The sequence below is a fragment of the Hippopotamus amphibius genome, chromosome 4, assembly GCF_030028045.1.
Source record: "Hippopotamus amphibius kiboko isolate mHipAmp2 chromosome 4, mHipAmp2.hap2, whole genome shotgun sequence".
NCBI classification, from domain to species: Eukaryota; Metazoa; Chordata; class Mammalia; order Artiodactyla; family Hippopotamidae; genus Hippopotamus; species Hippopotamus amphibius.
The window spans coordinates 174,916,557-174,939,897 of NC_080189.1; the positions used below are offsets into that span (position 1 = coordinate 174,916,557).

At 54.2% G+C, this 23,341-nt stretch overlaps 1 protein-coding gene across 7 annotated transcripts in view; it reads right to left on the reverse strand.

The window, feature by feature from the left end:
* CCDC88C (coiled-coil domain containing 88C) overlaps positions 1-23,341 on the reverse strand; it is a 130,477-nt gene that overhangs the window by 16,950 nt on the left and 90,186 nt on the right. For all 7 annotated transcript variants that reach the window (XR_009053288.1, XR_009053287.1, XR_009053289.1 and 4 more), the window contains exons 14-25: positions 22,298-22,435; positions 19,661-20,731; positions 17,612-17,739; positions 16,445-16,586; positions 15,853-16,041; positions 14,265-14,426; positions 12,868-13,145; positions 9,783-9,926; positions 7,747-7,933; positions 5,431-5,576; positions 2,684-2,773; positions 1,087-1,325 (exon numbers count right to left, since the gene is read on the reverse strand). Coding sequence is in view for 4 of the 7 variants with exons in the window: in XM_057732671.1 (XP_057588654.1) it covers positions 1,087-1,325; positions 2,684-2,773; positions 5,431-5,576; positions 7,747-7,933; positions 9,783-9,926; positions 12,868-13,145; positions 14,265-14,426; positions 15,853-16,041; positions 16,445-16,586; positions 17,612-17,739; positions 19,661-20,731; positions 22,298-22,435 (2,914 nt within the window). In the remaining 3 variants the exon portion in view is untranslated. The remainder of the gene's footprint in view (positions 1-1,086; positions 1,326-2,683; positions 2,774-5,430; positions 5,577-7,746; positions 7,934-9,782; positions 9,927-12,867; positions 13,146-14,264; positions 14,427-15,852; positions 16,042-16,444; positions 16,587-17,611; positions 17,740-19,660; positions 20,732-22,297; positions 22,436-23,341) is intronic.

A 23,341-nucleotide genomic window follows, 5' to 3' on the forward strand; every position in this document is an offset into this window, starting at 1 on the left:
TTACTCTCAGAGGGTGGCTTGTCACAGGCCCCGAGTGCTGTAAATGTCAGCCCCTACCCCTGAGAGTGTGTGGGTCTCAGGCACAGGCCTGATCTTCAGAAAGACCTGGCGTCTTTCATAAAAATTTAAATGACTCAGGTTTCAGGTTTGGCATAAATAATCCATGAAATGATATTTAAAAGTACATTCGGAAATGTAATGATGTTTGAAGTAACTGCTGTGTTTGATTCTAAGATGCCCATCCTTGCCCCCGCCAACCCCAACATCACTGAAATCAGGATGCAGCTTCCACAGTGTTTTCCCAGTCACCACTGGGGCCAGATGGAACCGTGACAAAATTGTCACTGCTGCAACCAACATATTTTGCTCATATTCTCCTTTTACGTGCATGCACCAAAATCTGTCTAATTAAGTCTTTTGGAAGAGCTCATCAACAAGTGTACAACAAAAATTCTAAGTGGTAAAGCACTGCATCATTTTATTGCCAGTGGTATATAAAGTAATTGGGCAGTTTATAATTGATAGCCTCTTAGTTTGATGAAATAAATTCAACTAGAAATCCATTTCAGAACCTCTAGCAAGCTCCAAATGACAGCTCTCATAGAAAGGTAAGCCGGGCCCTCTGGCTGGTAGGACTGAAGACCAGGTCAGGCTGGAGAAGAAAACCTGCCTGTCTTTCCAAGTGATAAAAAGAGTGGAGCCACACGTGGACTTGCTGAAGACCACACACTTGCACACTACCTGTTAAATGTGCCCAGGATCCCCCTAAATAGTTTACTCTAAGTCTCTAACACGTACAAGGAGACCCCCAAACATATGCTACAGAGCTTGCCTCTGGTGCCTGTGAGGTTTATCAGCTTTGGTTCAAGTCCCTCCCACCGTCTACAGGATTAGTGATGCTTCTTGCTCGACAGGGGTTTGTATTTTCTGAGTTATTAACACACCTATGGAGGCAGATGTGCGTGTACACAGCACATCCCCTTCATGCTCTCACACACGTGTGCACATCCACACACCATCTCCCTCTATCTTGTCCAAGGAGAGGGTCCCTTAGACCGGCCCCTGCAGCCAGGTCAGCACGCCTACCTTTTCCCAGGGGCCCGTTGTGGGCGTCACGCTCTTCTGCACAGCTTGCGCCTGATGGGGTGGGCTCAGGGTTCTCTGGCTGAGATCTCAGTGGCTGAGAAGCGGATGGCGAGGTTGGGTCTGGGGACTCCAGCTGCTGGGGAGGGCTGTCTGTAGTTGACTTCAATCTTTCTCTGGAACCCTCTTTCTTTGGTTTGATGAGTTTGACTAAGGCTTTGGCTCCAATCCAGTGGTTTTTCCTAGTTAGAAGTAGATTTTTAGGACACAATCAACCCTCACTACCCCCTCCAGCAGGTCACTGGGTGCCCTAACATGGGCTGGGATTCCCATCACCAGCCTGTGAACCTGGCCAGTAACCACCACCATGACCATCGTATTCGGGGCTCAGGAGGTAGAACAGAATTCTCGGTCAGGCATGCGCCCAGGGATGGTTAGAACCGTATATCGGGGCAGAAATCCACACTGGTCTATTGGGAGAACAGAGCTTCAAGCATGCCTGTTAACTTTTGATTATCTCTGTGAAATACAGGAAGCAGTGCTCTGCTAATGTGATCTATTAGATGGCAATTTCTCTGCCAAAAATGCCATGTTCATCATCACACTCCTCCTCACACTCTGCTAAAGATCCCAGTAAGCGTCGTCAGCTGGCATCCCCGGACCACTCCTGGTCCCAAGGAATCTGGGTGAGGCGGCAGAGGGCAGGGAAGGGCGGGCCGTGGGAATTCAAAACAGGGGACTTAATGAGCAAGCGATGCAGTTGTAGCTAACGGGAAACGGAGGCTTCTGCTGTAACGAAAAGAGAGCCACACCCAGGTTCTAGCCTGCTCTAAACTGAACTGCTCTGTGTTTACACAAATCGCCCTGTTTCCTCGTCCGGGCCTCAACTTCTCCATATGTCAAAGAGACGGCTGAGACCGAGGTTCTGAAGTGCTGTGGTTCTGTGATTTCAACAGAGCGGCCTTGAAGGATGCACAGGGACTCTGACTTCGAGGCTGGGCCGGGCCAGGGCTATCTGCTGGTCCGACGCCTGGGGGAAGCGGTGCTGCACGAGGCAGGCAGTCTCGAGGAACGGAGCCAGCCCTGCAACCCGTGGCCCTCTGGAGAACGGAATATGTCTATGAGGCTGCCCTGGGGTGCAGTGAATCCAGAGGAATGTGCAGAAGGCCAAAAGGTCCCCCTGCCTGAAGACTGTGGGTGCTGGGCCGGGTGTCCTCGCCAAGGCTCCTTCTCCAAATGGGAACATGGTTTTCCACACCCGGTTAACTCCTGAGACAGAGCCGACAAGGCAGCCCCTCCATCCCCCTTTAATGAATGGCTCCCAAACCACTGACTCGCTGCCCCCTTAAAAGGGCGTGTGGCTCAGTTAAGCCTGTGTCTCCTCAGGGTCAACAGGCGTTCGCCACCTGTCACAGGACAAGCTGGGGCACGAGCACGGGTCTGAAAGAAATTCTAAAACCTCTCTGCTGTGGCAGGGCTGTGCCACACAGGTGACCTGCCACCGTGGAAGACACGGGCCCTGCCAAAGTTTGCACCCTGGACTTGAACAAGGAAGGCTGTCTGCTCTGTGTTGAAGTCCCTGAAGCTTAAATCAACTCACTTCTTCGGAGCGGGATCATAGAACTTGTACTGATCCATGATTTTTTCTTCCAGTTTTTCCTTATGTCTCCGTAAGGCATTTAACTTGTCTCTGTGAAGACAGGGGAAAGGCGATCAAGCCGGTTTCAAACTGAACAGATGAACTTACCAGCTCGGGTGGGGACCTGGCCCAGCAGACATCACGGTGCTCAACCTGTCGCGGTCGCTGGGTCAGGAATGTGTGAATGGAAGCGTCTGACGTGGGTCCAGGAAGCCCTAAGGCCTTGAGGCGGCCTGCTGCAGCGCCCAGGACCCAGCTGTGAGGGAACTCGAGGGAGCAAACCCAGACCCGTCTGAAAACCCAAGCTCGGAAGCAAGGAGTTTCCGGCCAGGTCATCCCGGGTGAGGGACACCCCAAGGTCAGACTCGGGCCAGCCCCGGGCGTGCGCATCAGCAAGACCTTGGTGATGGGAGACGTCTGCTCTCAGGGAGGCGGGGGGGCATCAAGGTTGAAAAAGTCACTTCAGCAAATTCAGACCTCTGACCTGCACCCATTCCAGCTTTGGTTTCTGATAAAACTTTCATGGGAACACACGCAAAAGCTTTCAGGGTCCAGACAGACGACGAGGAGAAGAGCGGGTCTGGGAAGACCAGGGCGGGCGGTGGGGACGGCGACACACTCAAGCCGCCCCAGCAGATCGCGGCCGGGGCTGGCGTGTGCACCTTCCCGTTTTCCAGAGGAGCCAGACACTTGGATTTTTTTAAATTGGAGTATGATTGCTTTATAGTTATGTTAGATTCTGCTGTACCACAAAGTGAATCAGCTGTATGTATACATCTATCCCCTCCCTGTCGGACCTCCCTCCCCCTCCCCACCCCAGAAACTCAGATTATGAAGCAAACGCTCCTGATCTGTAAATGCTGCGAACCAGTTTGTATTTTCAAAAACACAGAAAAGACCAAAGAGACACCTCTTGAACCTTGGGCTGCCAGAGGGCACCTCTGCTTCCTGGGAGGGAGATTCTGGCCTTCCTGACATGAAGGAGGTGGTTTTATCTCAGGAAGTCACGCAGGTGGACTCCGTATGCCACCGCCCACGGGGCCGCCGACTCCTGTGCCCTCCAGCCTCTCACATCCGGTGTGGGCTTCACAGCTCGGACCCTTGGTTTCCTCACTGGAAAACGAGGCCTCTGGGCCAGAGCTAACTGCTCAGGCTTCTTTCCGTCAAGAAGCTGTCAAGGTTCCACCCAAACTGGGGACGTTCCCAAGAGTCCCCCACGAAGGGGGCATATCGTAACAAGTGGCAGCTTTGTGAGCCACCGGGCCCTGACCCTCGCAGCTCCCAGGCCCCCACGGCTCGACGTCTGTCATCTGTTGTTCTGTCCTCACGGCTGAGCCGCTTGGCCTTACGCTTGGGAGTGCTTTCATGGCTGGGTTCGCCCCAGACACACACAGACGCAGGGAGCAGGCCCCGTGCCCCTCCCGGCCCGGGCACAGTGCTCCGCTCAGAGCAGCCTCCGGGAAGCCTGCCAGCTCCCGGCCCTCTGCAGACGCTCTCTAACGCAGACCTGTCATCCACTCATCCCCCCGGGGTCCAGGCGCCTGCTCTGCTAGTTAGCGCCTGCCCAGCGTCTGCTGGCAATCACTGTCAGCTGGATTATAGGGGGCCAGCTCCAGGCAATGGTCATTTCCACCCCGAAATTACAGGGTGGTTTTCAATATAAACCCTCTTCTGGTAGGTGGCGAGCCACCTCTGGAGGAGCAGAGGAAGCTGGGAAAATAACGTCATGACAGTGGAGAGCTGGGACCGTGACCACGTCCCTCTGCAGCCTGTCTCCTCTCGCCTTCCCCACGCTGGCCAGCCGGTCCCGCCCGCGAGCAAGGATGGTTCAACCGCAACAGCAGAGCCCTGGAACCCCCCGGATCCATGGACGCATCCTGCATTATCCTACTTCCAGATCACGAAGTTCCCGGGACCAGGCTCTCCCTCTCGACCTCATCTCTGGCAGCTCTCTAGGCCCCGCCGGCCCAGCACCCCCTAAACACCTCCCAGTGAATCCCGCCTCGTCAGCCAGGCAGGCGAGCCCCCTCCTCCAGCCTCCTCCCCTGAGGCTCCTGCACGTTCCCCGCACCCAGACCCTGCCGTGCTCCACCTTCACATCCCCCCACCTGCCCAGCGTTCTCCCCATCCTGCGTCAGCAGAACCCCAACTCTTCCCTCTGCAGCTCTGTGAAGTGCCTCAACCTCTGTCTGGTATGGACACAGCTCTGTTCACACCCCCCCCCACCCCCTTTCCTGGTTACCAGGCCACTGTGCACCTTGCAGGGCCCACGGCATAAATAAATACCGCAGCGCACCAGTAACCCCCCCCTCCAGACGACCAGGGAACCCAGGCACAGGCGAGAAAGAGTCCGGTTACAGCACCTGTGCTCAGGCTTTGACTGGAATTCTTTCCCTGAGATACTTCTTGCGGGCACGGTTGCATTTTTAGAAGTGCACTTAATTCCAAAAGCAGACTAACAAGCTTCTGGCGGTGGGCAGAGCCTTTAAAAAGCAAACGAAAGCCAACCGCCGCCACCACCACTTGCAGAAACCCAGAACTGCTCCAGGGAAAGAGGGAGAGAGAGAGGACAGGCTGCTAAGACGGCCTGCCCCTGCCCTCAGGACACGGACAGGCCCCGGGGCTGTTCCTGCCCAGAACGGGGCAGGTCTTGGTCAGGGAAGCCAGGACCCCTGTGTCGACGGGCGCCCCCCACCCGGGCCCCTTACATGTACTGCTTCTGCTCCTCGTGGTACTGCTCCTTGTTCTCCAAGTTCTGTTCCAGAAGCATTTGGTTCTGCTGGCTCAGCAGCTGGATCTGGCTCAGGAGGTGATGATTTTCTTCCTCCAAGTTCCCCTTCAGGCGGGAGAGCAGCTAAAACACAGACCAGCAATGTCTTAAACACTGGGCGACCCCGTGAGTCTGCTGCTGGGAATCTAGCTTCCAAAAGAAGGAAGAGGCCGTGTGTGCCAAGATGTCCATCTCAGTATCATCTGCACTCGTGACAACTCGAAAAGACCCAAATGGCCACTTCCCCGGGCAGCTGTGCTGTCTGATCCGAGAGCCGCGGGCAACGCGTGGCCGCTGAACACTTAAAATGCAGCCAGTCCGCGCTGAGATGCACCACAAGGGAAAATACAGCAGCTCCTAAAGACTGAACTTAAAAACGAAAAAACAAAAAACAACAGAAAACAACAAATGAGGGACTTCCCCGGTGGCGCAGTGGTTAAGAATCTGCCTGCCGATGCAGCGGACACGGGTTCGAGCGTTGGTCTGGGAAGATTCCCCCACATGCCACAGAGCAACTAAGCCTGTGTGCTACAGCTACTGAGCCCACATGGTGCAACTACTGAAGCCTGCACACCTAAAGCCCATGCTCCGCAACAAGAGAAGCCACTGCAATAAGAAGCGCGTGCACTGCAACAAAGAGTAGCCCCCGCTCGCTGCAACAAGAGAAAGCCCGAGCATAGCAACAAAGACCCAAGGCAGGCAAAAATAAATAAATGAATAAAATTTAAAAAAAACGAATGAAATATCTCATGAGTTTTTTGTGGTCACATGTGGAAATATTTTAGATATACTGACTGAACAAAATATTGATATACTACTTAGAATTAATCCGACCTGTTTCCTCTTACTTTATTTTTTTTTTCCTTTTACTTTTTTAATGTGGGCACTAGAAAATTTTAAATTACATCTGGTGGCTACTTATTATTTCTAGCGGCCGGCTCCATTCTAGATGAGGGTTGGCACACATCTCCCGTAAACAGGAGCAAATTTTAGGCTTTCCAGGCCAGACGGTGGTCTCTGTTGCAACCACTCAACTCTGCTGTTGCAGCAGGAAAACAGCCAGAGACAATATGTAAATGCACAGGTGTGACCGTGTCCAATAAAACTTTACTTGTGGACACTGACATTTAAGTGTTATACCATTTGTGCTTGCCACAAAAATTTTTTTTTTTTTCCACTTTCTCAACCATTATAAAACGTAAAAGCCACGCTTAGTTCATAGCTGTACAGAAACAGGTTTGGAGGCTGGATTTTAGTTTGGGGTTGAGGATGGCCAGCTCTTGCTCTAGAATATGTTTACCACGGTTGGTGTAAGTGGGAAAGCGACAAGGTTTGGCCTGAGACAGACTGCAGGCCCTGGCCTAAAGTCCCCTTGGCAGTCCTGAAGCACTGCCCTGTGGGGCACAGCCCGTGGTGGCACGGCTCCCTCGGGCAGCGTTTGCCTGTGTCCTGGCCCCCGCCTCCTCCACGGGCCCCAGCCCAGAGGGGCCTTCGGGCATCGCAGCACCCTGGCCTCTGCTTCCTCATCTGTGACATATCCCACAGGGCTACCATGAGCTCAAAGGAAAAGGCCCCTCAGGGTGTTTCTCAACAAACAAAGGGCAAAAAGAGCTGTGTCCAGGGTCCTGGCTGTCCCAGGCCGCCCCTGAGCTGGGGCAGGACCCAGTGGCTCTTCCCTGCCCCCCCCCCCCCCACCTACTTTGCCTGTCTTATCTGTCCTGGGGTCTGCTTACAGTTTCATCTGAGAAGGGTCTGCTGCTTAAGAAGGTACTTTCCATCCTAGTGCACCAGAAAGCAGAGGTCTGCCCCTTCGGACACCGGGGGATTTGTACGCAAGCTCCACTCCAACTACCCGCGATCAGGAGTCCGTTGGCCAAACCCAAGCACGGAGGAAAATCTGTGCCTTTTCTCTAGAACAGTGTGGCTACAACATGAAAAGAAATGGAACAACAGCGTGGACACAGCCAAGAGGACAGAAATAAAACAGCACTCGGCTGTTTCCGCGTGCCTGCTCTGACCCTTTGCAAAAAGCAAAGGTCAGATGCAAAGGTGTTTTCTAACGCATTCCTACCCATCGTGGTGTCCGGCCCCCTTTCACAGGCCTCTGGTCTCCTCTCGGCCTCTGGACCACCTCACACACAGTCTTTGAGCACAGATGCCAAGAAGGACCCACTGCGACCCCGCTGAGCCCAAGGCTGTCCCCCCAGGGGACTTGTCCCAGTGTCCTGAGGCCCCGCCCAGCCCCAGGCCTCACCTCGCAGTGGTTGTCCAGCTTGGTCAGCGAGATGTCCATGCTCTGGTGCTGCTCCTTCAGCGCGTCGAACCGGGCCTGCCAGCGGTTCAGCTCCAGCTGCGAGTTGTTCAGTGAGGTTTTCAGCTCCTTGGTGTGGGTGTGCAGCTCCTCATACTCCCCCTTCAGCTGGTGGTGCAGGAAATTGACCCTGGGGGGGTGGAGAGCCACAGGGCTGAGGCCTGAAGAGTGCTTCCAGGCCCTGTCCCAGCTGTGCAACCTTAGGCCAAACCACAACCTCTCTGGGCCTCACAATAAGGGAGTTGAACAAAATCAGCAGTTTGCAAACTGTGTTCTTAGGGTTCTATGAAGGTACCCCTTGTGTCCCCACCTTGCACTGGGGGAGACAGAACAGGCAGGCTCAGACACCTGCTTCAACAGAGCATCACTGTTAAACGATCTGTTTTGTATTTAAGGCTTTGGCATACCTGCCTACTTGGAAAAAAGGGTTCTGCTGTTTAAACCTTTTTTTTTTTTAAAACACCGAACCAGAACATTTTTGCTCTAAAACTCTTTGTCTATGCCCAGCTCTTCTTCCCAATTCCAAGCCTCTTTCTAATTTCAACTCCTGAGATAAATAAAACATGAGCTGCTGGGGTGTTACGTAAATCTACTAAAAGTATCATCATTGTAATAACTGTTATCCAACTGGGCTTTCTCAGGGGAAGATTTATAACAGAAAGCTCAAAGGACCAGGGGCTCATGGACTCACTTTAGACACAGATGTGTCTGGTTTGGCCCACAGTTGTTTTTTTGTGTTTTTTTAAATGAATTAGTGGGTGAACACTTAAAATTTTGCAAGCTTCACATCAACACACAAATGTCCAGCTTATCTTAAGAGAAAAAGCATAGATAAAGGGATAATCTGGAGGTCCCAGGTCTGCCTCCGAGCTGACAACATTTAGACGGTGTATACTCTTCATGGCGCTGCCTGGTCTACCACTGGCACTCTTCACCTGCCTGGCACCTGAGCGTGTAGCCCCTGGTCCATGTTAACACAAGGACATGGGGAGGAACCAGCATCCCAGGGCCGTTCCAGAGACTCTGCCATCGCACCAGCCCTCAACAAGGCATTTAACCTCAGTCTCTTTCCTCATCTGTGTTTTTTTTTTAAAAAAGGATAACAGTTCCATAGATTCTCGTTACTCTTGGTAGTAATATTCAATAAGGTCCCCAAGACACTACATTAGCTCTTAGGGGGAAACACTGGGGTGGGTTTCCATAAGCCTGGTCACTCATTTTTGTCAGCTGACTGAGACATACCTTGTTTTATGTAGTTTCTGTTTAAAGACATCCTCATGTGATGTACTCACAGCCGACAGCACTGTAACTCACACATGAAGGAAGCTTATCTACCATATATATTCTCCACAATGTACGTAATAGCCCTGCACTTAGGAACCCAAGACAGCACTCTGCCTGGGGGCCCTTTGAAACAGTGAAATCATCACCCCAAAGCACAAAAATACAAAAACCATGGCACTGGACAGGCCACAAAAAGGATGCTCGTTTGCAGCATGGGCTGCAGGGGTCAAATACCTTGTTCGCCCTCAGCTGGAGATGCGTGCCTCGGGGACTTGAATGTCTCGCACCCTTTCATGGCATGCCCACGAAAACTCCACGAGCCCTGATCTGGGGCTCCCCGGTAAATGTTAGCAAGGAGGTGAAGTCACAAACAGGAAGCCCGTGAGGTGACGAAATGTACCCGTGGCTGACAATCACCGTCATCTCGGGGCGGGAGGTGAGGACACGCTTAGACCCGTCCCCAGCTTAGACGACGCGCTGTCCCCGGGTACCACACTGGTCCTTCCATCCCACCACCATCCCTCTGACCTCATTACCATCCAGCTGTTAGCATGACAGGGGATGCAAAATACACCACTCTTTGACTGTGGACTCCCTTGACCTCTGCTCAGCGGGTGCTGAGGGAGATGCTGTGCCCGCGGGCAGGTAGCCCCCACATCCCCCACGTCCCCCCCTGCCCAGGCCCCGGCGTCTACCTGTCCAGCTCCTCCCGCAGCCTCTGGTTCTCGCTCGCGGCCACGGCGCTCGTCCTCTGCTCCTGCTGCAGAGCCTCCCTCTCGGCGCTCAACACCTTCTCCAGCTCGTCCAGCTCCGCCTTGTGCTTCAGCATGTCGCTGTGCCTGTGTTGGGGACACACCGCTTGCAGCCCGTCCCGGGTCTTCTTTTCCCACAGGTAACGCACACCCTGGAAGCCCGCGAAGCCTCCTCTGGGGGGAGTGAGGCTAGATGGCAGGGAATCAGAAAGGTGGCGGCGGGGAGAGGCGTGGGGGCCAGCTCCGTGGGGACCAGCGCCCAGACAGGGCGGCTCGGGGATCTCCTCTGGCCCCGGAGCCAGGAGGCCTCTTCCTCCCACCCGACACACCTCCACGATCCCCGACTCCCTGTCACCGCAGCCTTCCTCCCTCGGCCACCTGGAACTCTAGGATGACGACATCCTCTGAACCCCACGCCCTTCTCTTAGGGAGTACAGATAAGCTACCAGGTGGTTCGCGAAACACAAACAGACCTAAACGAAACCACAAAATAAACAGCTGAATTCCACTGCACATGACAGTTACTCTAACAGCAAATCCCTGCTCACTGGGGATGGGGTGAGCCCTCCCCCTCCCCTGGGAGCCCTCCCTGCTCTTGTCGGCCTCATGTGGGGGGCAGAGGCTTACCTGGGGGGGCCGCCGGGGCCTGGGCAGCTGTCAGCGGGCAGTTGTTCTTACACTCACACACATTCTCACTCATTCATATACACACACACACACACACACTCACTCACACACACACACAGCTCTCCTGACTCAGACTTCACCCTCCCCCTCCTCTCCCCCACCTTTCATTTGCCTCTTTGTCCTTTCTCCTCTGTCTCTCTGCACAGGATACTGCACAGCTGTCTCTGGAGGGCAGCAGAGCACAAGGACAAGAGTCCCTAATAAGCCCAGGCTGTTCCTCCCACCTGCTGGAACCTTCCAAGCTCCTGATGACTCAAGAGCCCCTACACCCAGAGTCTCCAGACCTCACCTGACCCCACCTGTCCTCACATTAGCTGTACTTGGACCACCTGACTAGAGCCCAGACTTGTGCGGGAACCAAGCTTGGAAACTTGCTCAGGCAGCTGTTTAAAGACAGACATTTGTGTGGCCTTTAGCTTCAAGGCAGAGGATCCCTGACACGGTGCTGGGCGTGGGGCTCTGCCTGGCTTTCAGGCTAACAATTCATCCAGGCTAACTATTCTGAGAAAAGTCATCCAAGGTCTGACAAACCAGGGCCATGAGCTGACCATTAGGGTCCCCGACTCCCGCTTCCCTGTGGTAACATCTTGGAAAAGCTCACTGAGCAAACATCTCTCTGACTATGAGTAACCACCCCACTGCAGAACAGAACCTGGGAGAGTCTGGCTCACCACTGAGTCCCTGGTAGGAGGCACAGTAAATGCCTGTTAAGAGAATGAATGAGTGAGAGTCCGATTTAAGTGTCAAATGAAATGAATGTAGAGCCATCATCCCTGTGTTCCAGGTACCCAGACTCCTGAACCTGTAGCCCTGCCGTGGACAGACCCAAGGGGTCTCCAGCCTCTGTCCAACAAAGTACTGGGTAACGCAGTGGTTCTGTGCTGTACTGAGCAAAGAGCTACAGGAAAGGCAACAATGAACTCTTCCTTCAGAGCCAGTTCAAATTCCACCCACAAAAAACTTCCCCAGCTGAACATACACGAAGAATATCATAAGACATTATTTTTCCATATAATAGCACATGTGAGTGCCTGGTGAGTGCTGGGTTGCCGTGCTAGCTTCAGAGTTGAGCGAACACTTCTCACTCCGCATCATTAGTCAACTGGGTGCCTCCCCTACCACGTCTAGACACAGCACCACGTCCACAGCAGGTGTTTATGAAGTGTCGCATGGATACGGGATGCATGCAGGAGGAGGCAGAAGATGCTCATTTGGGCTGAAAGGAACAATCTTACAGGAACAGATGTCTCAGTAGCCCCTGAAGGACGGAGATTTGGGTGGATGATCCAGGGGGTGGACGACTCCAGACAGAGGCAAAAAGCACCGAGTGAGTGTGGATAAATGGGGTGAGCGGGAAATGAACACTGTCAGCCCCATGCCCACCGCATCATCAGAGGCCCTCACGAGGCGGCTTTGCTGGCTCAACCCCCCCCCAGGTCTGTGATGAAATGCCCCGCATTTCAGCTTTACTTAGCATCCTGAGGCTGAGTGAAGGGAGACATCTGTCAGCAGGGCCATCTCACAAGCACAGGACAAGGACAAGTGCTCCCCCTCACCCACCCATGTCAAGAGTTTGAGAGCCTCTCCCTCCCGCATTAGAGCCACGTGCACACCACACCTGCCCCCAGACTCTGGGTCCTGCCTCCCTCGCCCAGGGGCCTGGAACAATCTAGGATGTGCCAGGGCAGGAGCTCAGGAAATGACGGCTGATGGAACGCACACAAAACCCAGGACCCTGATTTGTCACGAGTGCAAAGTTAAGACTTTGTAAATTTTACCTATGAAAAAAGAAGAGTGTGGGGCTGGAGAACAGGAGGTAAAGATGAAATGAGGATGGCAAAATAGTGATAACTGCAGAAGCCCGTCGTGGGTATATAGGGGTTTCACTATACCATTCTGTTTACTTTCTATATACTTAAAATTAAAGGTTAAAAAAAAAAACAGCCCAGACCTTGACAGGCAAGAAAAGAACTAAGAAGCCAGGGTAAGATGCGTCACTGCAAACTGGCAGCTGTGGTGACCTTCCTCCTTATTCTTGGTTTGGAGAGAAAAGGGAGGGGAGAAGAGAATCCTTAGGGGAGCAGGGACCCCACACCAACGACAGGTTTCCCTGAGCCAGGACTGGCCATGACGCACGCGCCGTGTCCACCTGGGATCCTCCGGCCACTCTGTCTCCAGCTGCACGAACTCCAAATCGCTAATGGTGCCTCTGGTTTACTTCCCTTCTGGAAAGTTCCAGCGCCCCAGACAGTGTGAAGCTGCAGGCCAAGAGGAGACCCGAGGTGCGCGGAGCAGAGGTGGGGATGTGAACCCTGGGGTGACCCGCCCCGCCAGCACACACCTCTCCCCGAGCTCCTTGTGCTCCAGCTCCAGGTTGCGATGCAGCGTTTTCAGGCAGCTGTGCTGGCGGATGAGGGCCTCGTACTCCGCGGACTGCCGCTCGTGGAGCGCGCCCAGGTGCTCGTGGTCCTGCAGCAGGGCCTGGTAGGCGGCCGTCAGCTGCTCCTGCTGCTTCTGCAGGTTCTCCGCCTCGCTCTCCTTGGCCGTCTGCTGGTTCTGCAGCAGCGCGTACTGCGCGGTGAGCGAGGCGCTCTGGGAGCTCAGAGTGGAATTCTCCACCTGCCGAGAAGGAGAACAGGCTGGAGGTGGAACCGAGGTGACAGGGACCCCCGGGCAGGTGAGACCCCGCTGGGGCCGAGGACACATCTGCCAGGACTTAAGGAACTGCTGGAGGAGGCCAGACAGCATCGAGAGATTGTCACACGGTGCTTAAGTCCTGAGCCCCTCTCCACAGATGTGGCCTTGTGGGGCAAATTTGGTCCTCTCTCTGAATAAGCTCCTTGGATACCCTCTTTGAATACTTTAAAAAGCCCATTTTTAAAAGATACAGCATCACTGAGGATACAAAATACCTGAACAACCTACTTTAACCTCAACCTAATTGATACTTACAGAACACCCATCCAACATCTAAAATTATCAGAAATTTAGGAGAAGGGAACACTTCCTAACTCATTCTCAGGTCAGAATCATCTTGCTATCAAGACCAAATATACGGCAACCACAACCAAAACCCCAACAAGAACAAAACTACAAACCAGTATATAGTTTTTACTAGAACAAACCCCAGCCTCTTTGCCACCTAGTCTCCTATGTATTGTCCCTGACCCATAAGTTACATACTTTCAAACACCTTTCTCAGAAACCGCAATAAATGATCATTTATTTTTCCTACAATCTATTAATGGTAAAAACCAATACCCTAAAATGTGTGGCCCAGAACACTCGTTTGGCTAGATGCTCTCAACAGCCCGGGAGCCCACCTCATTCGCGGAGATTAAAAATTCACATTCGCTTGAAAAAGGCTCTGCCAGGTCCTACAGTGAAGAAATGTGCTTGACTCTGTTGAACCAAACTTATTTGATCCCAGAGCCTCTTTTCCAAGTTACTCCTGACAACATCTCAAGAAACAGACTTTGGGAAATAGACAAGACTACAAGTGAAAGCAGGGAAATAAACTTTTTTAGCCTGGATAGCCATGTGTTCAATCAGTGAAAACCATCTTCAAAGACCCTGAGGCTAGGAACCTCGGTTTACAATAAGTCTTATCAAAAATAAAACAAAATCTAGAACTCTGCCCTGCTTCTTCTTGCTGATCAGGAGTCGTCAGAGCGCTGGGGCCGGTCTCGAGGAGACAGGGAGCATCCTCCCCGGAGAGCTGCCCAGCCGTGCCCTCACCTGCAGCTTGGCCGTCTGCGTCTGCAGCGTGGTGTTGTGCTCCTGCAGGAAGGCGCTCTGCTTCTGCAGCGTCAGTATCTGACCGCTGAAGGCCGTGTTCTGGGTCTCCAAGTGCTGCAGCTGTTCCTTGAGCAGCTGCTTCTCCGCCTGCAGAGCCGCGTTCTGGGGGAGGGGGAAGCGTAAGGCCGATCAGACACCAGCTCCGTACCTGCTCACGGCTGCAGGGACTTGGGTCGTAAGGAAGCCTCAAGAGTTCATGCTTTGGGGGCCAAAGCCAGAATCCACTAGGGGAGAGGTGTCACGTTTTCCCTTTTGGGAAGTCAAGAGAATTGGAAAAAAAAATTTTTTTCGTATGTGCTTTTGAGATAGAAATGAATACACATGATGGGGATATTGCAAAGAACTTGAACATGTACGTGTGAGGCAAGGGTGAGCTGGAGTTAAAGCTGCTTCATCCTTTCTGTCTTGTACGCTTTTCTGTTTTCTGTTGACCACCCTGAGAACGCATGTCTGTGAGCTTCTCCCTGAGCAGAAGAGGAAGTCAGAGCCTGCGGCCACGGCCTCACTCCACTCAGAGGTGACAGTGGGTAGGACAAGGAGGTTCACGCTCCCTGAGACGGATAAAGATGGAGTAAAACATGCCACCGGCTGGGCCAGGACGCATGGGGTGTGGTCCTGTGCTGTCCCCTACCAGCAGGGCGCTTAGGGACAAGTCTCTTAAATTCTGTCTCACCTTTCTCATCTGTCAGAGGAAAATCGTCACTATCTACTTTATAAGGTTGTTGGGAGATCAGGGGTTTAGACATGGATGGACAAACATGCTCTGTAAAGGGCTAGACAGAAAATATTTTGGGGTTTGCCGGCCACGTGGTCTCTACCTCAACCTCTGACCCCTGCCATCGCCGCGCGGACGGCAGCCCCACACGATACGTAAGCACAGGGTGTGTCTGTGGGCCGATAAAACCGTATTTAGGAAAACAGGTGGCGGAGGCGTCCCTGGTAGCAAAATGGTTAAGAATCCGCCTGCCAATGCAGGGGACGTGGGTTCAAACCCTGGTCCGGGAAGATCCCACGTGCCGCAGAGCAACTAAGCCCGTGCGCCACAGCTACTGAGCCTGCGCTCTAGAGCCCACGAGCCACAACTACTGACCCCACACTCCGCAACTACAGAAAGCCCACGCACAGCAGTGAGGACCAAACGCAGCGAATAAATAAAATAAATACATAAATTTATAAAAAGAAAAAAAAAAAAGAAAACAGGTGGCAGACTGTGGTTGTTGGCCCTTGTAGAGCACCGAAACACAGAACACACACCGGAAACAGTGCTGGTGTAGCCGCTCCAAGGCCGGAGCGATGTGCCGGCAGGCAGAGAGCGAGTCTCCAGGGAAAACGTGGACCCGCCCCTTCAGTTGGAAGGGCTGAAGGGACCTCAAGTGGAAAGGAGCTCACAGGGCTTGCCAGGAAACTCAAGAAGAGGCCAACGAGACCTGGGTGAACCTCGACAGCTCTGACACACTGGGTCCCTCCCGGAACGGGGTCTCCCGTTCCATCCGCAGGACTGCCTGCAGGACGGCCTCTCCCCACTCACGTTGCGCTCCAGCTCGATGGCCCGGTCCTTCACGCGCAGCAGCTCCATCGTGGCCTCCTTGTGGCTGGGCCCCCAGGGCTCCTTCCCCAGGGGACCCTCGACCGACGGGCCCACAGGGTGTTTGAAAGAGTTCTGCGCCTGCTTCCCCTCTTCCTGGTTCTTCCTGAGGACCTCACACTCCTTCTTCACCTGCAGATGCGGGAACAGGAAAGCGGACTTGGGGCAGGAAGAGGCCGGGCTCGGGACCCCGCACCAAACCCACCCCCTCAGCGCACCCGACCCCTCGCCCGGCAGTGGTGCGGCCTTGCCAGACACCTGCCTCTGCTCTTGGGAGGAGGGCACACTACCCGTGTTGCCCCCTCCCTGCAGAGGTGACTGAAGGGCAGTGGCCGGGACCCAGTCCCAACTTTAGCCACGTGACCATGGCCAGTCTTCTCCCTCCCCCGAGCCTCAGGCATCCACTCCATCCACACCGGCTCCAGAACACGAGCATCCGGGCTGCCCCTCCGCTACCCCGGTGAAGGGCTGGGACAGGTGAGGCAGGGACCTCACAGCCATGACCCACGGCCTAACCTCAAGGGGCTGCTCTTACCACCTGGAGCTCGTTCTGTAGTTGGCGATTCAGACTGGCCTTCTCTTCCATCTGCACTTCTAAGAGCACAATCTTTTCTTCTTTCATGGCTAGTGTTGTTTTTAATGCTGACTCATTTATGCTCTCCAAAATCTTGTATTTCCTGAAAAACACAAATATACAGTAGTATTTATCTGCCTCTTCCTCCCACAAGCTCCCAGTCTCCCAGCTGCCAGCTCATCCCTCCTCCACTAAGCTGGTTTTCTCATCACGCTGCAGGATTTGGCCCAGAACTGCAGGAGCCGAACACCATCATCTAGAGCCCTTCCCCAGGTTCCCGGCATAGATACATCTGGGACACCTCCAAATGAAACATCACTGCCGTGGCTTTCCAGGCGCCATTTTTGGGAAGTATTGTTATGGCCATTTTACAGATGGGGAAACTGAGTCTCAGAAACGTTAAGGAATCCATCCAAGATCACAGTGCTAGGTAAGTGGTCAATCTGTGTGGCCTTTTCACCACACCAGAAGGGCACCATGTTGGTTACGAGTTCAACAAAAGTCCAAGACCCTGGATTTATGAGAAAAGCGAGATGATTTAGGAAAGCACTGCAGGCAAAGGCAGCAACCATTAAATTTTAAAAATTAAAGGGCTGGTGAAGGCAGAGAGGAACGAATGGGTGGAACACAGAGGATTTCTAGGGCAGTGAAAATACTCTGTATGATGCTTTAGGGGTGGATACACGTCATTACACATTTGTCAAAACCCCAGAATGAGCGACACCAAGAGTGACCCCAATATCAGCTGTGGACTCTGGGTGACAATGATGTCTCTGTGCAGGTTCACGAGTGTAACTCACGTACCATTCTGGTGGGGGGTGTTGATGGTGGGGTAAAGTACGCGTGTCAGGGGGTCTACGGGACACCTCTGTACCTTCCCCTCGCTTTTGTTGCGAAGTTAAAACTCCTCTAAAAAAGAGCCTAACTAGAAAAAACTTAAGAAGCTTTTTTATTGGACAAAAGAATCTCCTTCCACTCCTCCCTGGGAATGTCCAGGAAGGAGGACTGGGGTATAAAGCGCCATGTGACAACAGGCCCCCTGGGTGTGAAGAGCAAATGGAGCTGGGGTGGGGGGCGTGGAGCCTGCAGGGAGCGGGGCACGGGCTGCACCCAGGGAGGGGTCCTCACGTGTCGCCGTTGCTGTTCTCATCCTGCAGCAGCAGCTCCTTAGGGAGGCCGACCTTCTCCAGTTCCTGGCTCAGTTTGTCCAGCTCACTGCTCAGCTGCTGGCTCTTCAGCTTCTCCTGCACCAGGTCCTGTGGGGACAGCGAGGACAAGCGTGGGAAGAGGCCCAGCGGAAACGGCAGGAGGGCTGGGCGCAGGCCCGTCTCAGGCCTGAGCAGCAGTCTTCTTGAGTCACGGCCGGCTTGGATGTCACGAGGGCCGCGCAGGCGGTTCTACGGGGAGGGTGAACCTCAGGGATGTCTCCGAAGGGAAGGGATGAACACACCTTCCCAGCCCCCAGCGTTCACGACACCAGACCACCTGGCAGTGTGTCCAGGAAGGATCGAACGTGCTCCAAACACATCCAGACGTGTGTCTGAAATACCATCTCTGGCGACCTTGGAGGAGCAGGTATGAATTCTGTGAATGTAACTGCCTTTTCTGCGGAGTAATATATCAGTAACTAAATGCTCAATGCAGAGAACTCAGAACAGACAAAGTATAAAGAGGAGAAAGATTTCACTTTAAACACTGGTTCTGATTTACTTCTCAAAAGTGGATGTTGACCTCGTTTAGGGGTTCACTTACTCTAGTCCACACCTCTGCAGCTCTCCAGGTAGTTATACCGTTTTTTGCCCAATGTCATGGCTACGTGCACACACAAGGACCCCCACACCTCAAGGCCTGGAACAGCAGTGTGACGGAGGGCAGTCCTTGCCAAACATTCCGGGGTCGCTTCCTGGCTGCAGCATGGAAAGGCTGGTGTGTAACCTTCCAGCTGTCTCTCCCCTGCTGCAGGAACTGCCCAAACCCCATGCTGAGATGGTGGAGCTATAAGATCAAAGCCTCCTGGACCACTGAGCCCCAGCACAGAGGACAGGCTCTCCAGAGGGTCACCTGGACTCTAGTGAAAGAGAAACCAGCCTTGGATGTGATAAGCCTTTGTGACTCCAGGGTCGTTCGTTACCGCAGCATAACCTAACCTGTGCTTACAGAGGCAGGGGCTATAGGTCGCGTTGGTGTTTTGTATCTCTCCCCTGGAGCGCACTCATCTGCCTGCACTGACAGTCGATAATCTTTTTTTTTAACATGGAGACCTTTCTGTGTTCACCAAATCAACTTCCTTTACCTCCTGGGCACACAGCGGGAGCACATTTCCCAGCCTCCCTGGGCGTTAGGTGCAGCTCTGTGACCAAATTCTGCCCCATGAAGTGTGGTCCTTCTCTTCCTCATCTACCTGCCACAGGCAGAGAAGCCAGAAGAGGACTCCACTGTGGGACGCCCAAGCCACGTGACGGAGGAAGCCAGTGCCCGTGAACAGCCACACTGAACTTCCACGTGCGTGGAGACTCGGCTTCTGGGACGGGCCACTCAGATGCTGCAGTCGTTCACCAGAGCAGCGACTCACCCTAACACACTGCAGGAAAGCCCAGACAAGCCACATAAAAAACAGCAGGGAAGAGTAAGACAAGTATTTACCAAGAGACTGTAAAATATTCCTGCCCTTTCATCCTGTAATTTTACTTCTAGCCGTTTATCCTAAGAAAATAAATATGTTTGTGACGGTGCATGTGTACAAGGATGTCTAGTGCTATTTAAAATAGTAGGAAAAATCAGAGACAATCTAAATGTCCAAAAAACAATCAGAGTAAGTCCATAAAACTAACACCTCACAGCCATTAGAAATCATGGCTTGAAACCTATTGAATGTAATGAGAAAAGGTATAATAAGAAGTGAAAAACAGAACAGGGCTAGGATGGAGAAGGGAGAGTATCAAGTGTGTGTGTACACAAATGCACAAGGAAAAAGAAGAAATGAAACACGCCAGACTATTAGCACCGGTTTTCTCTGGGCTGTAAGATCCTAACAGGTGACTCCTACTTCTTCCTCGTGCTTTCGGGCATCATTCTGTTTAGAAGCAGGGGACACATGCCAGGGTCCTCTCCCTGGCCCCCCTCTATTCCAGAAGAACCCGTCGAGCAGCCCGGTGACCCTGACAACCCCCGGCTCACCTCCCGCAGGGTGGTCAGCGTCCTCGTGTGCATGGTGACCTGCTTGGTGAGGTCCCTGTTGTCCTTCTCCAGCTCCTTCAGCTTGCCGGCCGCGTCCCGGCAGCGGGCCAGCTCCTTGTCCAGCGCGCGGCTCTCCCTCTCGGCGGCGGACAGCTTGGCGGAGCTGTCGTCCAGGACGGCGTCCTTGAGCTCCACCTGCTGCCACAGCCGCCGGGCCTCCTTCTCCAGCAGCTTCTTGTCTTTCTCCAGCTGGGCCACCTCCTGCTCCAGCGCCTTCCGGTCCTGGTCGGCCCGCTCGAGCTGCCGGTGGGCGAGCCGGAGGGCCTCCAGGTCGCGCTGCAGGGCCTGGTTCTCGGCCTCCAGCTGCCCCAGCTCCCGCTCCAGGGCCTGCGCCTTCTGGCCGCCGCTGTCCAGGCTCTGCTGCAGCCGCAGGTTCTCGGCGCTCAGGCTCTGGTAGCTGAGCTCCAGGCGCTCCGACTTCTTGCCCAGCGCCTTGAGCAGCTCCACGCTCTTCCTCAGCTCCTGCTTCTCGCGCTCCAGCTCCTGGTTCTCCCGCTCCATCTGGGCCACCTTGGCGCCCGTGAAGCGCATGGCCTCCACCATCCTGCGCAGCTCCAGGTTCTCCTCGTCCAGCTGCCGGTTGTCCCGCTCCAGGCCGGCCAGCTGCACCTGCACGTTCTGCAGGGCGTCCAGGGACTTGCGCAGCTGCCGGTTCTCCAGCGCCAGCCCGCGGCTCTCGCGCTCCGCGGTGTCCGCCCGCTCGCCCGCCGCCTGCAGGGAGCTCACCCGCTGCGCCAGCCTCCCCTTCTCCTCCTCCAGCCGCCGCAGCTCCCGCTCCAGCGCCTGCGCCCGCGCCGCCCTCTCCTGCGCCTGCTCCAGGGCCCGGTGCAGCTGCGGCTGCTCCAGCTCCAGCCTGCTCAGCCGGCCGCCGGTCTCCGTCACCGTCTGGGGCAGGGTTTTGTTCTCCTGCTCGATGTCCTTCGCGCGGGCCTCGCTGCCGACCTGCGACCTCTCCCGCAGCGCCCACACCGTCTGGTTGAGGTGGTCCTTTTCTTGCTCAAGGTCCTTGATCTGCGGGAAGACAGGACGGGAGAGAGAGCGGCTGTCACACAGACATATTTCGGTGATTTGGGGCTAAAGTCTGATTTAATGTGGGGGACGAAAGCGTAGGCCCTAAAAGGCCATGCCATCGTGTACCCAAAAAACATCCTAATGGTCCTACTATATAGCTCGGGGAACTGTATCCAATAACGTGTAATAACCTATAATGGAAAAGAATCTGAAAAATGAATACACACACACACACACACACACACACACACACACACACACACACACACACACACACACACACACACACACACACACACACACACACACACACACACACACACACACACACACACACACACACACACACACACACACACACCCGAATCGCTTTGTGGTACATCAGGATTGAACTATACTTCAATTAAAAAAAAAACCAGTCCTAATGTTCCCAGGGGTTAACATGGACACAAGGTGAAGAGCATGGAGACTCCTACGGAGACAGATTAAGTTAAAATGCCTTCATAGTGCCCAGGATGCTGTAGAAACATAAACCCCATCTCTCCCTCTTACTTGAAACAATGAAAGTGATTCCCTTGGTACGTTTATCCTGGCCGCCTGCCTCTGTGGGCTCCCCTCACGCCACTCCCCTCCTGCACACCCTGCCCACGATCTTCCCTGTGCCCTGGACGCCCCCCTCCCCTTCAGCACCACTGGCTCCTCTTCATTCTCCAGGGCTTAGAGGGAGCAGCTGCTCAGAGAAGCCTCGCACCACAACTTCTCAGCGCCCACGTCCAGCAGGATTCTCTCTGTTATTTCCTCAACAGCCCACTTCTGAAATCGCCCTGCTCATCACCTGCCCTCCTGCCCTCTACGTAAGCCACATCTGGGCAGGGACCCTGCCTGTCTTTTCACCAAACGTACGTGGCACCATCCCACTGTCCCCTTTTTTGCTCTACTCCTGAGGCTAAAAATCTCAAATACTTGATACCCTCGCAGGCAGCGATGGTCGTGTGTTGGGTGTGGCCAATGAGATGTGACAGAAGGTCCTGGGAGAGTTTCCCTCTGTCCCTCGCCCTCCACCTTCTTCCTCCCATTCCTTGAGGGTGTGTGGCAGCCACTGCTAAGATGCACAGAGCAGGAGAAGAGGCCTGGTCCCTGCGCGGCATCACGGAGCCCTGGCACTAGCCCTGGACCGCCTCCGACCCGGGACGTCTTGCAGTGTGAGGCAAGTAAACCTCAGGTGTTCAGCGTGACACTACGGACGTCTAGAGCGCGATCATTCTGTGTCGTGCACGCCTGGTGCTGTGTGTTCCAGGACGTTTAGCCACATCTCTGGCCTCCACCCACCACATGCCAAGAGCATCTCCTCTCTCCTCCCCAAGTCGTGACAATCAATAACGTCTTCAGGCACTGCCAATGTCCCCCTGGGGGGCAAATGCGCCCCCACTGCCAACTGAGAGTTGCTGGTTTGAGCTGCAGCTAGGCAAGTACCTGGTAATCCACGTTTCCCTGGTAGATTCCCAGGAAATGGCTAAATCCTGGACTCTCCCTCCCGTAGGCAGGGGTTCCAGAAGAGATGCCTACCTGCCGGGCTTTGTCAGCCTTCAAGGTCTCCATGTCACTCTGCAGCTGTTCTTTCTCTTTGATCAGCTCCTCACTCAGAATCTCCAAATCCTGGTTACTCTGCTTCTCCCTCTCCAGCTGGGTCTGTAATTTCTCAATCTGCGGACCCAAGACACCCAGTGGGGAAACAGTCAGCTTCACAAAGTGAACTGTGTTTTAAGACAAACCCAAAACCCATCAGTCCCACGGAACACTTGAACGGGCCTTTTCTCAAGGGAAAGTGTCCAGGCCTTGCTCTGAAGGGACCTCTCTGCTCCCTCGACCCTCAGCTCCCAGCCCACGACTTGCATTTCCAGCTCACGGGCACCATCGGTCAGCCTCCTCCCAGCCCACCTCCCCTCACCCTCACTGCCACGTGCCCAAGTGCCCCCCCGTTCCTGGCTCCCATCGCAGGCCTTGTCCGCTTTCCTGAGGGTCAGACCACATGCCTGGGGCCACCACCACTGGACACCCTGTGGAATTCACTTGGTGACACTCCTACTCACCCAGCTGCTCAGAGGGGTCTTCTGACATGTCCCCCCTTCCTCTTTCACCCTCCAGTAACTCTGTCCCCAAGTCCCGCCCTCTCTACCCACGCTGTTGTACCGCCACTGCCTCCCAGGCCAGACCACCTTGCCTCTGACCTGGACAACCACCCAATCACCTCTGTGATACCAAGCTCTTCTGCGGGGATCCACCCACCTGACCTTCCTAAAACGTGAACTAGTGGCTTCGCTGTGTCCAACACCTGGATAAGGTGGTGAATGCAGATTCTGACTCAGTAGGTCCAGGGCAGGGCCTGAGACTGGGCTCCCAAGTGATGCCCGTGCTGCTGTCTGCCCTGGGAGAGCTTCAGATGCCCTTCCCACCAACGCTAAAACCCTCGGCACAGGCAACTGGAGTTGGGGAATACGCATGACTCTGGTGTCACAGGGACAGGGTTCAGAGTCTAGTCCCTCCCGACGAATAACGTGACCAGGAGCAAGTTTCTGTAACCGAGGCAGGACGAGCATCGAGTGCCCTCGC